At 39.1% G+C, this 14545-nt stretch overlaps 1 protein-coding gene across 1 annotated transcript in view; it reads right to left on the minus strand.

The window, feature by feature from the left end:
• Positions 1-3064, minus strand: part of LOC130078667 (microfibril-associated glycoprotein 4-like) — an 8428-nt gene extending 5364 nt beyond the window's left edge. The window contains exons 1-2 of the mRNA XM_056244253.1: positions 3008-3064; positions 2779-2952 (exon numbers count right to left, since the gene is read on the minus strand). Coding sequence (XP_056100228.1) covers positions 2779-2952; positions 3008-3064 — 231 coding nt within the window. The remainder of the gene's footprint in view (positions 1-2778; positions 2953-3007) is intronic.
• Between the last annotated feature and the right edge of the window lie 11481 nt (positions 3065-14545).

The raw sequence follows: 14545 nt of genomic DNA on the forward strand, positions 1-14545 counted from the left end.
CTGAAACTCTTTTATATTATTTTATAAAAGACACTAATAATATAAATAGTGATTTAAAATAAAAATAGAGGATTAATGTTGTTTGTCGTACAGCCGTAGATCAGTTGCGCACTGCAAACCATATGTGAAAGCACAATAGCGCGTGCTGCTCCTGTGCCGCACACCACCACACTGCACTGCACACGGAGTATGTGTGAAACAGGCGTGCACTACAGGAAATAAACCCAATACTTTAAGCTTTTTCTTTGTTAAAGTCTCTGCAGCTAGTGTACTTGAATTTTATTCATCTGCAACATTATGTTCTATAATTACAGTTTTGCATAATAAATGTTTTTAAAACAAATACATTTTGCAGTTTGGCTTTCCTTATGGTCTGTCTAACCTGTTCTGAAATGGTTCTATTATAATTTATATATCGTGATATATATCGTTATCGCAAGAGGCTGCAATGTATATCGCAATATGGATTTTAGGCCATACCGCCCATCCCTACGCGTCAGCAGCGTCTTACGTCAGCGGCGTCACTGAACGCGGATCCACAACAGAACCAGAATACACACACACACACACACACACCAGACACGTCAGCAGCGTCTTACGTCAGCAGCGGCACTGAACGCGGATCCACAACAGAACCAGAACAAACACACACACACACACACACACACCAGACACGTCAGCAGCGTCTTACGTCAGCAGCGGCACTGAACGCGGATCCACAACAGAACCAGAATACACACACACACACACACACACCAGACACGTCAGCAGCGTCTTACGTCAGCAGCGGCACTGAACGCGGATCCACAACAGAACCGGAATACACACACACACACACACACACACACCAGACACGTCAGCAGCGGCACTGAACGCGGATCCACAACAGAACCAGAATACACACACACACACACACACACACACACCAGACACACGTCAGCAGCGTCTTACGTCAGCGGCGGCACTGAACGCGGATCCACAACAGAACCAGAATACACACACACACACACACACACCAGACACACGTCAGCAGCGTCTTACGTCAGCGGCGTCACTGAACGCGGATCCACAACAGAACCAGAATACACACACACACACACACACACACACCAGACACGTCAGCAGCGGCACTGAACGCGGATCCACAACAGAATACACACACACACACACACACACACACACCAGACACACGTCAGCAGCGTCTTACGTCAGCGGTGGCACTGAACGCGGATCTACAACAGAATACACACACACACACACACACACACACACCAGACACACGTCAGCAGCGTCTTACGTCAGCGGTGGCACTGAACGCGGATCTACAACAGAACCAGAATACACACACACACACACACACACACACACACACACACACACACACCAGACACACGTCAGCAGCGTCTTACGTCAGCGGTGGCACTGAACGCGGATCTACAACAGAACCAGAATACACACACACACACACACACACACACACCAGACACACGTCAGCAGCGTCTTACGTCAGCGGCGGCACTGAACGCGGATCCACAACAGAACCAGAATACACACACACACACCAGACACACGTCAGCAGCGTCTTACGTCAGCGGCGGCACTGAACGCGGATCCACAACAGAACCAGAACACACACACACACACACACACCAGACACACGTCAGCAGCGTCTTACGTCAGCAGCGGCACTGAACGCGGATCCACAACAGAACCAGAATACACACACACACACACACACACACACACACACACACACACACACACACCAGACACACGTCAGCAGCGTCTTACGTCAGCGGCGGCACTGAACGCGGATCCACAACAGAACCAGAATACACACACACACACACACACACACACACACACACCAGACACACGTCAGCGGCGGCACTGAACGCGGATCCACAACAGAACCCGAATACACACACACACACACACACACACACACACCAGACACACGTCAGCAGCGTCTTACGTCAGCAGCGGCACTGAACGCGGATCTACAACAGAACCAGAATACACACACACACACACACACACACCAGACACACGTCAGCAGCGTCTTACGTCAGCAGCGGCACTGAACGCGGATCCACAACAGAACCAGAATACACACACACACACACACACACACACACACCAGACACACGTCAGCAGCGTCTTACGTCAGCGGCGTCACTGAACGCGGATCTACAACAGAACCGGAATACACACACACACACACACACACACACACACACACACACCAGACACACGTCAGCAGCGGCACTGAACGCGGATCCACAACAGAACCGGAATACAATACAATGCTGAATAAAGTCCTAGTTTTGGTTATTTTTGGACCAAAATGTATTTTCGATGCTTCAACACACTCTAACTAACCCACTGATGTCACATGGACTACTTTGATGATGTCTTTATTTCCTTTCTGGACAAGGACAGTATACCGTACATACATTTACAATGGAAGGACAGAAAGCTCTCGGACTAAATCTAAAATATCTTAAACTGTGTTCTGAAGATGAACGGAGGTCTGACGGGCTTGGAGCGACACGAGGGAGAGTCATTAATGACATCATTTTCATTTTTGGGTGAACTAACCCTTTAAAGTTGACAGGCTTTCTTTAGCAACAAATGTACATTTTGTTGTGTGATTCCTAAGCCACCAAATTCATGACAGTCTTTTATGAACTATTTCACACTTATATACTGTATAAGTATAGAACCACTAGGTGACAATAGTATATATTACTATAAAATATGCAAATATGCAGTTACCGTCCAGTGGCCTCTCTCGTGCTGTCCGGTGGGCACCATGTGGCAGTAGACCTGCACCGGCCCATCTACTGAGGAGACGCTGTAAACGCCACTGTCATTTACCCCACTCGAGTAAATATCAGAGCAGTCGAGAGCCAAGATGGCGCTTGTCTGAGGAGGCTGTTTTGAACTCTTCTGTCAGAAAAGTGGAGGTTTTTGATATCACAACCTAATTACTTTGACTTGAAACCGGTGTAATGATGGCTTGAAAGTAAGGGAAACCATTTTTGGTGCTACGAGGCAGCATTATTGTGAAAATATGCTCATATAGCCTACATTAAAAAAGGAGAACCGGCAAAAGGGAAAAGTCACAACTGGCGGTAACGTTAAGCGTTAGGCTAAAGTTTTGTCAATACGGGAACACACGCCAGAGAGTGAAAGCAATGGAAGACAACTCTAACGTCAGCACCACAGAAGTTCCAATGGAAGACTCGGGTAAAGACAATGTATCGAATAAACTTGACGTTGACACAGGGGACATTCTTTCCACCTCACCTCATATCTCTAAGAAACCTGTCACAAAGAAGAAGAAGCGCGAACACAGTAATGGTAACGGTGACGGCGAAGAGAATGGCCATGCGGACATTTTGGCTGCTATCCAAGATTTAGCCAAAAGTTGTGGTGAACTAGGGCAAAAAATTGACAACTCTTTCCATAAAATTTCGGTCATCGAACTGACAACAACTGAAACCTCTAAGCAAATTGAGAAACTCTCATTTACTGTTCAACAACTTGTGGTGGACGTTGAGCAACATAAAGAAGTGCTGAAAAACACGAAGCAAGAGATTGAACATCTGAAAAAAGAAAACCGAATCCTGAGGGAAGGAGTCGCCAACTGTAAGCGTTATAGCTGGAGATGGGCGCTAAAGCTGCACGGGCTGAAAGAGGAGGCCAACGAGGATGTGAGAAGGGTGGTGATTACTGTGATTGGAAAAGTTGCACCTGGGCTACAGGAATACCTGGAGGAGGGGATCGACATTGCCCATCGTGTCGGCCCTAAAAAACAGGATGGTCCCCACAGATCTGTCATTATTCTATTTGCACTTCGCCGCATCCGTGATGCTGTCTGGAAGAGCGCCGAAGGGAGCAGGTTCCTACGTGACAAAAAATTGCGGCTTACTGAGGCTTTGTCTCCGGAGGACAGAATTGCCAGAGAGAAGCTCTGGCCCCTAGTTAAAAAAGCAAGAGAGGAGGGGAAAAAAGCTTCTTTCCTTGGCCCCCTCGCTCTAATTGATGGGAAAAAGATCAACTACGCAGACATTGATTAATACTTTCTAAACTGACATTTGATGGACGGGAAGTTGTATGATGATTTCTCATCCCCTGTGATCCCAGAGTGTTTCTAACGGTCTTACTGTCATCGGAGCTGCAGACCGGCAGAACTAATAATGGGTCCTCCTTTGGTTCAAGAAACATTAACGTCGGTATGTATATATATATAAAAAAAAAGGATAGAAAATAACAAAAGGAAAGTAAAAGAGTATTTTGTTTTTGTCCTGAAACGAATTAAAGGTTCTCACCCAAATATGGGCTAGTGGCTGGCTAATATAGTTATTTGTGATTATTTGGTCCTAATGTTTGGTTCTGAAATTTTCTAAATAATCTTATACAATATGTTCTCCTAAAGGAGTTAGTATCTTTAAAAGTAATACCTTAAGTTCATATATATAATTAAACTAAGTTGATAAAAGTAGGCTGTTATATAAATGGCTATGTTAAGGATAGTTTGTAATTCTGTTTATTATACCAAATCAAATATATGGTGCCTTAATATACATTTATTTAGTCGCTATTTGTTCACCATAATGTTAATGGTTGTGTATCAATCCTTCTTCAACGGTTACTTAAACACTTCTTACATTTCTTGTTACTAGTTGAGAGCTTGTTTTAGTTTGTGTCTTATAGTTTTTTTGTTTTTCTGTTTCTGTTTTTCTAATTTATTTGATGGATGTTAAGTTAAATTCTCTTACTGTGATGTCATTGAATACCAGGGGTATACGGGACTCTGTAAAAAGGAAAGCTATTTTTTTATTTTGTAAAAGAAGTGAGGCTGATTTGATTCTACTTCAAGAAACACATTCCTGTGAATCGGATATTAAGTTTTGGAAAGGGCAATGGGGAAATGGAATTTACTGTAGTCATGGCACCAATCGCTCAGCTGGGGTCTCTATCTTTAAACATAGATTTAAAGGAGATATTCTAGAGGTGGTATCTTCTGATGATGGCAGATGGTTAACTATTGTTATTAGGCAGGATAATGCAATCCTTATTGTGTGCAATGTTTATGGTCACAACTCACGCTCTCGAAACAAAGGGCTTTTCTCCCACATAATCTCAAAATTAAATGAACTCTTACAGAAGTATTCAAACTCCCTCTTAATTTTAGGTGGTGACTTTAACGAATGTGCTGATGATGCAAAAGACAGGTACCCTCCCAAGATTGGCCAATCTTTACAAAGTAACAATCTGATTTTAAAACTTTGTTGTGACTTGTCTCTGACTGATGCATGGCGCTTTTTGAATCCTGATATGTTGAATTTTACTTGGTCTAACAGAAGTTTGTCGTGTAAATCTAGAATTGATCTTTTTTTAATTTCAACAAATGCTCTTCATCTTCTTAAAAACGTGTCTCTTTCTTCTGCCCCTTTATCAGATCATAAACAAATTATTCTGAAAATGGGTGATTCACAGGAAACTGCAAACTTAAGAGGTTACTGGAAATTCAATAACTCTCTTCTCCAGGACGTCAACTTCAATGATAGTATAAAAAAATAATTGAAGAAATATTTAATGATAATACAAATTGTAAATTCAGGCAAAAATGGGAATACTTTAAATATATGGCAAGATGTGCTGCTATTAAGAGAAGTAAAGAACTTAAATTCCTTAGGAATCAAAAAGAATCAGAATTATTTAATAGAATTAACATCCTTTTAACTAAAAGTACTGTATCTTCTGAGGAAGAAATGGAGTTAAAGGAGATACAACTAAAAATAGATCAAATGTATAAGGATTTAGCTAAAGGCGCATTTATAAGGTCTAGAGCTAAATGGCTGGAGGAAGGAGAAACCAACTCCAGTTACTTTTTTGCTCTGGAAAAAAGAAATGGAAGGAGGAAATCACTGGATGTTCTTGATATTAATGGAACTCACTGCTCAGATACAACAGAGATTTCCAACTTTGTCTCTTCATTTTACAGTGCCCTTTACGCTTCCAAATTTGATGATTGCAAATAAATTTCATCTCTAAATCAATGAAGGATGTGCCTGCTATTAAGGATGACTTTAAAACACTTTGTGACTCAGAGATTACGTTAAATGAAATTAAAACAGCACTTTTTTCTATGAAAAAAGGGAAAGCACCCGGTATAGATGGCCTTTCAGTTGAATTTTATATTCATTTCTGGGACCTTATTCAAAATCTTTTATTCTACATGTATAAAGAATGCATCAGTCAGAGAGAAATGAGCACAACGATGAAACAGGGGGTTATCTCCTTAATACCAAAACCTGATAAAGATGTTTTACTAATAGATAATTGGCGGCCCATTACTCTATTGACTATTGATTATAAAATCTTGGCCTTAGTTTTTGCAAGCAGATTAAAGACCGGACTTGATCATATTGTTGCTGAACCTCAGTCAGGTTTTATTAAGGGACGGCATATTAGTAACAATGTTAGACTTTAGATCTATTGGACTATGCAGACTCAATACACTCTAAAGCTTTCATCCTTTTTTTAGACTTTTATAAAGCCTTCGACACCATTGAACATGGTTTTCTTATAAAATGTCTCAAGTTGTTTGGTTTTGGAACGACATTTGTAGAGATGATTGATATGTTTTATAGAGGAATTATTAGCTCTGTGATAGTAAATTTCAACACATCTCCTAGATTTGATATAAAGCGGGGTGTTAGACAAGGTTGCCCTATTTCGCCCTTTCTTTTTATTTTAGTTGTTGAGTTATTATCCAGGAACATTGTATGCAATCCTGATTTTAAAGGCATCTCCATATTTGATAGGGAAATTAAAATTTCGCTACTGGCGGATGACACAACGCTTTTCCTTAAAGATAAAGATCAGCTACCAAAAGCTATTGAGCTAGTCGAACAGTTTTCTGCAGCCTCAGGTTTAAAGCTTAATATATCTAAATGTGAATGATTGCCTGTGCATGATTGTGAAGATACTTCGATAGGAAGTGTTCCTGTAAAGAATGTAGTGAAATATTTAGGTATTTATATATCCAGGAATCTTTCAGCCAGACAACATTTGAACTTTAATGAGAGAATTAAAAAAACTAAGAATATATTTAACCTCTGGCTTCAAAGAGACTTAACGATATATGGTAGAGTGCTTTTATCAAAAGCCGAGGGTCTGTCTCGTTTTGTTTACCCTTCACTTTCTCTTTTTGTTAATGAATCCATGGCCAATGATATTAATAAGTTATTCCTTGATTTTATTTGGAGAAATAAAACTCACAAACTTAAAAATGCTGTGCTATCTAATAGCAGAGCGGAAGGAGGTCTTGAAGTTTTAAACTTCATTGATACTGTTAATACTTTTAAAATTAACTGGCTTAAAAGATGTCTGGCAAACCCTAATTCTGTATGGTTTCTTATCCCCAACTACATTTTTGAAAAAATTGGTGGCCTCTCTTTTGTCATGATATGTAATTATCATCCAAACAAACTTCCTGTTGCATTATCTAAGTTTCATCAGCAGTCACTTCTTGCATGGAAGCTATGTTTTGTCCACAACTTTTCTCCTCACAGAACTTTCTTATGGAATAATATTGATATAACTATTAGAAATTCCTCTCTCTTCTATCCAAAGTGGTTCCAAAGAAATATTGTAAATATCTTGACGTTGGTTGATGAACATGGCTCCATACTATCATATGAGAACTTCATGATAAAGCACAGTTTTCCCATTCCTTTTAAGGAATACAATGCTGTCGTTAAAGCCATCTCTTCTGGTTTGATCCATCTAATTAGGAGTCATGTTCTTTTTAATAAAGTAAATACCTCATATGCTCAACCTACATTGTCTTTGAACGGTATTCAATTACTTGATAAAAAATGTAACAATAAATACATTCGTCGAATTTTGCAAAGTAAAAACAAAGTTCTTCCAAGAGGAAAATTTTACTGGAATTCACAGCTGGATGATATAAACTGGAAAAAAACATGGCTTTTACCTCATAAATTTTGCATTTCCAACAAGGTAAAAGAAGTTCATTTTAAAATCTTACATAAAATTTATCCTATAAATTCTATAATATCCAAATATATGGATGTTGATAGCTCCTGTTCCTTTTGTGGACGCGGTGATGAAACCTTTACTCATCTTTTTTTTTATTGTGATTCTACAAAGAACTTTTGGTCTGATTTAAATCATTTCATATTCCACCCTCCCATGATAATTTATAAATTTTCTCTCAAGGATGTAATATGTTACTATGATAATAGTAAGGATCAATCTCTTACTCAAGTGGTTAATTTTTGTATTTTATTGGGGACATTTTTCATTCATAAACAGAAATTCTTAGGGTCTCAACCCTCATTCCCTTTATTTTTAGTGGAATTTAAATTACTTCTTAATTCTCTTACCCTGATATAATAAGAAAAGTAATAGATTTATAGAGTGTTATAAAAGTATATTTGGTATTCCCTGATATTATTGTGATTAACCCTCTATGTATTGTTTGTGTAAGATGAATTTTCTGCTTTCTATGGTTGATACTTTTATTTGTATCCCTTTACCTTACTTATATGGAATAATTGTATTGTATATGTATGTGTATGTTTGTGTGTGTAGATTTATATATATAATTTACTTTTTTTTATTATATATTCGTGATATAAGGAATGTGTTAATTCCTTGAATTTTGTTCTTGTGTAAGTATCTGACTTATTTTTGTAATTTATAATAAATTTAAAAAAAAAAAAAAAAAAAAAATCAGAGCAGTCAGTGGCAAAGCAATTAAACTTGGACACTTCAGTCGCCTTGGACACTTCAGTCGCCATCAACACTGGAAACAGCGCAGACAAACACAGCAACACCTGAGAGAGACACACAACTCAAGATCTGCTGTTTGACTATTCTTGTTTGACTATCTGACTTATTCTTACACGCAAACTCACACTCATGTTTGCGAAGTTGCTTCAGAGGTCCAGGGGCCTCATTTATAAACGCTGCGTACGCACAAAAGAAGGCGTACGCCGCTCTCTACGCAATAATTGGTATTTATAAAAAGCAAACTTGACGGTAAAATGTGCGGTCCTTCACGCAAGCTCTGACCCAGGCGTACGCACAAAAACGGGTGAAATGAGAAATGGCGACACCGTCGGCAGATGGAAGAAACACGTGAAAGTGTGTGAAACTGTAGACCGTTGTGTAATGGCAATACTGCCTCTCATAAATAACACGAAGACTTCACAAAGCAAGTCTTACAATTAACAGCCTACACGAACACCCGTTTGATCGATCGGCAACAGAAATGCAAATTAACACATATTTGCAAAAAGAAAAGTGAAATGTTCTGCAATAATATTGGCATGTTATACAATTCATCCTCATAAATAAGATGGTAAACAGAACGAAATAATGTACAAAACTGATATTCTCGCCAATGTGTCTAGATAGATAGATAGATAGATAGATAGATAGATAGATAGATAGATAGATAGATAGATAGATAGATAGATAGATAGATAGATAGATAGATAGATAGATAGATAGATAGATAGATTATTTGTCCACTGGGGAAAGTTGTTTTCATAGTAAAAATGTCTTTATCAGCTACGGAATCATGGTATTCATGTATATGCCTTTAGTTTGTTTTATTTTTGATAAAATAACGTATGACGTAGACCTATGTCTCAATCATTCAGAAAGCTGCAAGAAATTACATTTGCGCTGAACTATTTCCCATTTCCAAGTAGATTATAACCGACATCTGTAGCTTGTCATTTCTTTTTTATTTCGGCCACATGCAGTCCGAGGTTGTGAGGCTACAGCACTACGGCGTCTGCAACCTTTTGCCACTCAAGTGCCTTTGGCATTAGTAATGCCCACACTGTGCCCTCCAAACAACATTTTTCTCCTCTTTTCCACCTCGCCAACGATAACTTCTACTTCACATTGGCCCTCATTTATCAAAAGTGCGTACACCAAATTTCCAGCGTACACCTGGCGTACACCCAAAACCACGGTGACTTTGAGATTTATCAATATGGACCTTGGCGTACGGCACGCTCAAATCCTACGCCAGCTCAGGAGGTGGTGTACGCACGTTTTGAGTTAGTGCGGAAATGTGCAGAAAAACAATTCCTAACACCACAAAACGCACTGACAAACTAAAAGATATTATATATTATGACCCACAGTAAAAAACAACAACAACAACATAGTAATTATAAACTTCAGTGTTTATTTTTGTGCAACATGGACTTCAATGTTTAATTTGTGTGACTTTACCAAAGCATTTGATTTGTAGCCATATGTATTCCTTCAGTTGCGAGCCTGTGCGCTTTACCCTGACGTTTCATGGTTTGGCCCGGCAGGTGCGCACGGACTGAGTTCGGTAACGAAAGGCTTTCAATGACCAAAAAATAATTCAGACTGACAAAATAATAAAAAATACATTCATCTTCTTTTAAATAATAATAATAATACAAATAATAATAATGACATTCTTCTTCTAAATAACAAAAAGCGTCATTAATAATACAAATCATACTAATAATAATAAGAATATTACAAATTGTCATGCAATTATTAATGTGAATGAATGGTACTCCACATCACATCATCATCATCACTATTGTACACCCCAATACATGTAACGTGATTCGAAATTGAATGCTAATCATAGACTGTAAGATGCTAATTCAAAAGACGTGCTGTAAAATAATGCATTGTGATAGGTCATTTCGGCTTCACGTCAGAGAAGTTTCTCTTCTTTGCCGTCTTCCGTGTGTCCATGGCGTAAAATGAGGGCGTGGGGGAAGCGGAGACTTGAATATATAGGGGCGTGTTATTCTAATGACGATCGTTTTTAGCCGCGGGATTTATCAAGGGCAGGTATTGCGTACACCTGGATTTCAAAGGTACGCACAGCTTCATAAATCAGGCGGTGAGAGGAGTGTAAGCATAATCTTACGCCAACATATACGCCCGTTTCTACGCAAGAATGATAAATGAGGGCCAATGAGTGAAGTTACGTTTTTTTGATTTCCTCTCTATGTTTGCCATGATTTCGCAATCGATGAATATTAACTTATGGGCGTTTCACGGACTATTTATGGGCAACTATGGGCGTGACATGAAGCCGCAAAAGCTGCGCTACATTTAGAATTGATTGTGATTTATTAAGGGAAAAATGCGTAGGATGTGCGTGCGCACGGTTTCATAAATCCGAATATTTCTGTGCGTACGCACGTCCTATGTTTCATCCGTACGCCACTTCTGACGCAAATCCTACGCAAAGTTTTATAAATGAGGCCCCAGATCAGAGGATTATTTGCACCTGAAATACAGTAAATGCTTAATGTTACAACATGATCTGAAGTAAGAAACATGATATTTATATTTGCTGAGACCAGCGTCGTTTTCAAAATCACCCAATGTAAAGCTCACCGTATGGTTGAGGATCTTCTTGTGGATGTTCAGGCGAGAGATGTGTCTTTAATATACTTCTGATCGGCTGGCTCCTCCTGTATCTGGCATTTTTACAAAATTGAAGAAGAAAAAAAGGGCTGAGGAGAATTTTGACCGTTTCATTTTGTTTTGCAATCTGCTTTATAATCTCCAGAGGAATCAAACGATCAATTTCTTTCAAAACTGTATTTTGAAATGTTTCATTTCATCATAATTTTAACGAACGAACGATCATCTGATGACATTCATAACTTCACCATGATGTTGTTGACTATATGCATGCAGTGACATACTGTAAAAACAAAATTATATATTTAGTTGTCAATGCACACTTGATTACTCAAGTCAAGTCAAGTCATCTTCATTTATATAGCGCTTTTAACAATGTAGATTGTTTCAAAGCAGATTTACAGAGATAAACATATAATTTACGATAACAGAGATTGTTTTGGCTTTATAGCGATTTTTGAATAATGTTATTTCCAGCTAAAGTTAGTTTTGATTGATTCACTTCCAGCAAAATTATCATTTGTTATTACATTAGGGGCCACTAAGACGACACCGTTCTCTCTAAACAGACTTTAAACGCGAACCTGTGACCTGATGGCGTTCACATGCGCATTAAAAATTCATTCTATAATTATGTGTGTTTGAATATGTGTGCGCAGGTTTGTAATTTCCCTACAAACCACGCCTAAACAAACTAGTCTTGCCTATACATTAGATAAAGAATTTTGTTTTATTTTATCACTTTCGGGGTACGCGAACCGGATTTTCAACAACGCTTTATCTGTAGAGTGGGAAAGGGATCCTCCATAGGGAGAGGATAGTGGATACTTCAGCACTGCATTGTCATCGGGTCCAGGCGAATCTCCTTCGTCAGATCTGGACACGGCCTGGATCCGGCAGGCTGCAGGAAAACCTCGGGATAAACAAAGACACTAAAGTTAGCGTAGACGCCATTCTTCTTATGATGTAACGAGTACATCTGGATTTAAGGGAAGTGTTCCCAGTTCCGGCTGACCTAATCTATGCAGCCTAACATTGAATTATAGAAGTCTATAATGTATTATGTGTATGCTAGGGCAAAGAGATGTGTTTTTAGTCTAGCTTTGAACTGTCAGAGTGTGTCTGCTTCCCGGACAATGGTAGGAAGACTGTTCCAAAGTTTTGGTGCTAAATAGGAAAAGGATCTACCGCCAGCAGTCGATTTAGATATTCTAGGTATTATTAACTGGCCGGAGTTTTGAGATCGCAATAGACGTGAAGGACTATAATGCGTTAAAAGCTCACTCAAGTACTGCGGAGCTAAACCATTTAGTGCTTTGTAGGTAATCAGCAATATTTAAAAATGTATGTATGTTTAATAGGCAGCCAATGCAGTGTTGACAGAACCGGGCTAATATGGTCATATTTCCTGGTTCTGGTAAGAACTCGAGCTGCGGCGTTTTGAACTAGCTGTAGTTTGTTTATTAAGCGTGCAGGGCAACCACCCAGTAGAGCATTACAGTAATCTAGCCTTGAGGTCATGAACGCATTAACTAATTGTTCTGCATTTGATAATGAGAGCATATGGCGTAATTTAGATATATTTTTAAGATGGAAAAATGCAGTTTTACAGATACTAGACACGTGACTTTCAAATGAAAGATTGGTATCAAAGAGCACACCCAGGTTCCTAACCAACGACGAAGACTTAACAGAGCAGCCATCAAGTGTTAGACAGTATTCTAGGTTATTACATGTGGAAGTTTTTTGTCCAATAATTAGAATCTCTGTTTTTTCGGAATTTAGTAGTAGGAAATTACTAGTCATCCAATTTTTTATATCAGCTATGCATTCCGTTAATTTTGTGAATTGGTAAGTTTCGTTAGGTTTTGAAGAAATATACAGCTGAGAATCATCGGCAGTGAAAGCTAATTCCATGTTCCCTAATGATATCTCCTAAGGGTAGCATGTACAGAGTGAACAGCAGCGGTCCTAGTACTGAGCCTTGTGGTACGCCATACTGAACTTGTGATCGATAAGACATCTCTTCATTTATTGCTACAAACTGATAACGGTCAGATAAGTATGATTTAAACCATGCTAATGCAATTCCACTAATGCCAACATAATTTTCGAGTCTATTTAAAAGAATGTTGTGGTCAATAGTATCAAATGCAGCACTAAGATCGAGTAACACTAAGAGAGAGATACAACCGCGATCGGATGATAAGAGCAAATCATTTGTGACTCTGATGAGAGCGGTCTCGGTACTATGGTACGGTCTAAATCCGGACTGAAAATCCTCGCAGATATCATTTCTTTCTAGAAAGGAACACAGTTGTGAGGATTCTGCTTTTTCTAATATCTTTGACAATGATCGGCAGAAAAGAAAAGGCAGATTCGAGATCGGCCTGTAATTGACATATTTTGTATGATCAAGTTGCAGTTTTTTAACAAGCGGTTTTATCATAGCCAGCTTAAAGGTTTTTGGTATGTATCCTAGAGACAAAGACGAATTAAAGACCCACTCCGATGAAAATAATGTTTTTCTAGGTGTTAACATGTTCTTGTGGCATTTTTCTGATGTTAGAGGACATATCTTGAGAAAAATAAGCTCAAAGTTGTATTTCTGAGTATTTCTACATTCAAATGGCTGTGAATCAGTAGCAGACGCTAAAATGCCGGCTAAAATAGACTGGAGTTGTGACGTAGTAACTCCACTGGGCGTCTCCACACGCGACGTCTTGGAGTGAAATAATGATCGGTGATCGGTGATAACTTTGATTAACTTCGGATAATAATAATTAACGTGTATATAATACTGTTGCCCCACCGGTATTGGGGGTGTAAGCTAGCGGGAGAGACAGAGCTCTCAGCAACGGGCAGGGGGAGGGGCGTCTCCGTGCCAACGGCTCCGCCCACAACACAGAGGCGAATTGCTAATGAGCTACTGCCGCTCTGCTGAAGCGAAGTCCCAGAAAACGGCACAGGTTTTGTGATTTTGGCTAAAAATGGCATAATCATAATTTAAAGACCACTGGGAATGTTTAAAAATAGCTCAAAATATGATCGGAGTGGG

The sequence above is a fragment of the Rhinichthys klamathensis genome, unplaced genomic scaffold (genome assembly GCF_029890125.1).
Source record: "Rhinichthys klamathensis goyatoka isolate OS25496 unplaced genomic scaffold, OSU_Roscu_1.1 h1tg000947l_1, whole genome shotgun sequence".
In the NCBI taxonomy this organism is placed as follows: Eukaryota; Metazoa; Chordata; class Actinopteri; order Cypriniformes; family Leuciscidae; genus Rhinichthys; species Rhinichthys klamathensis.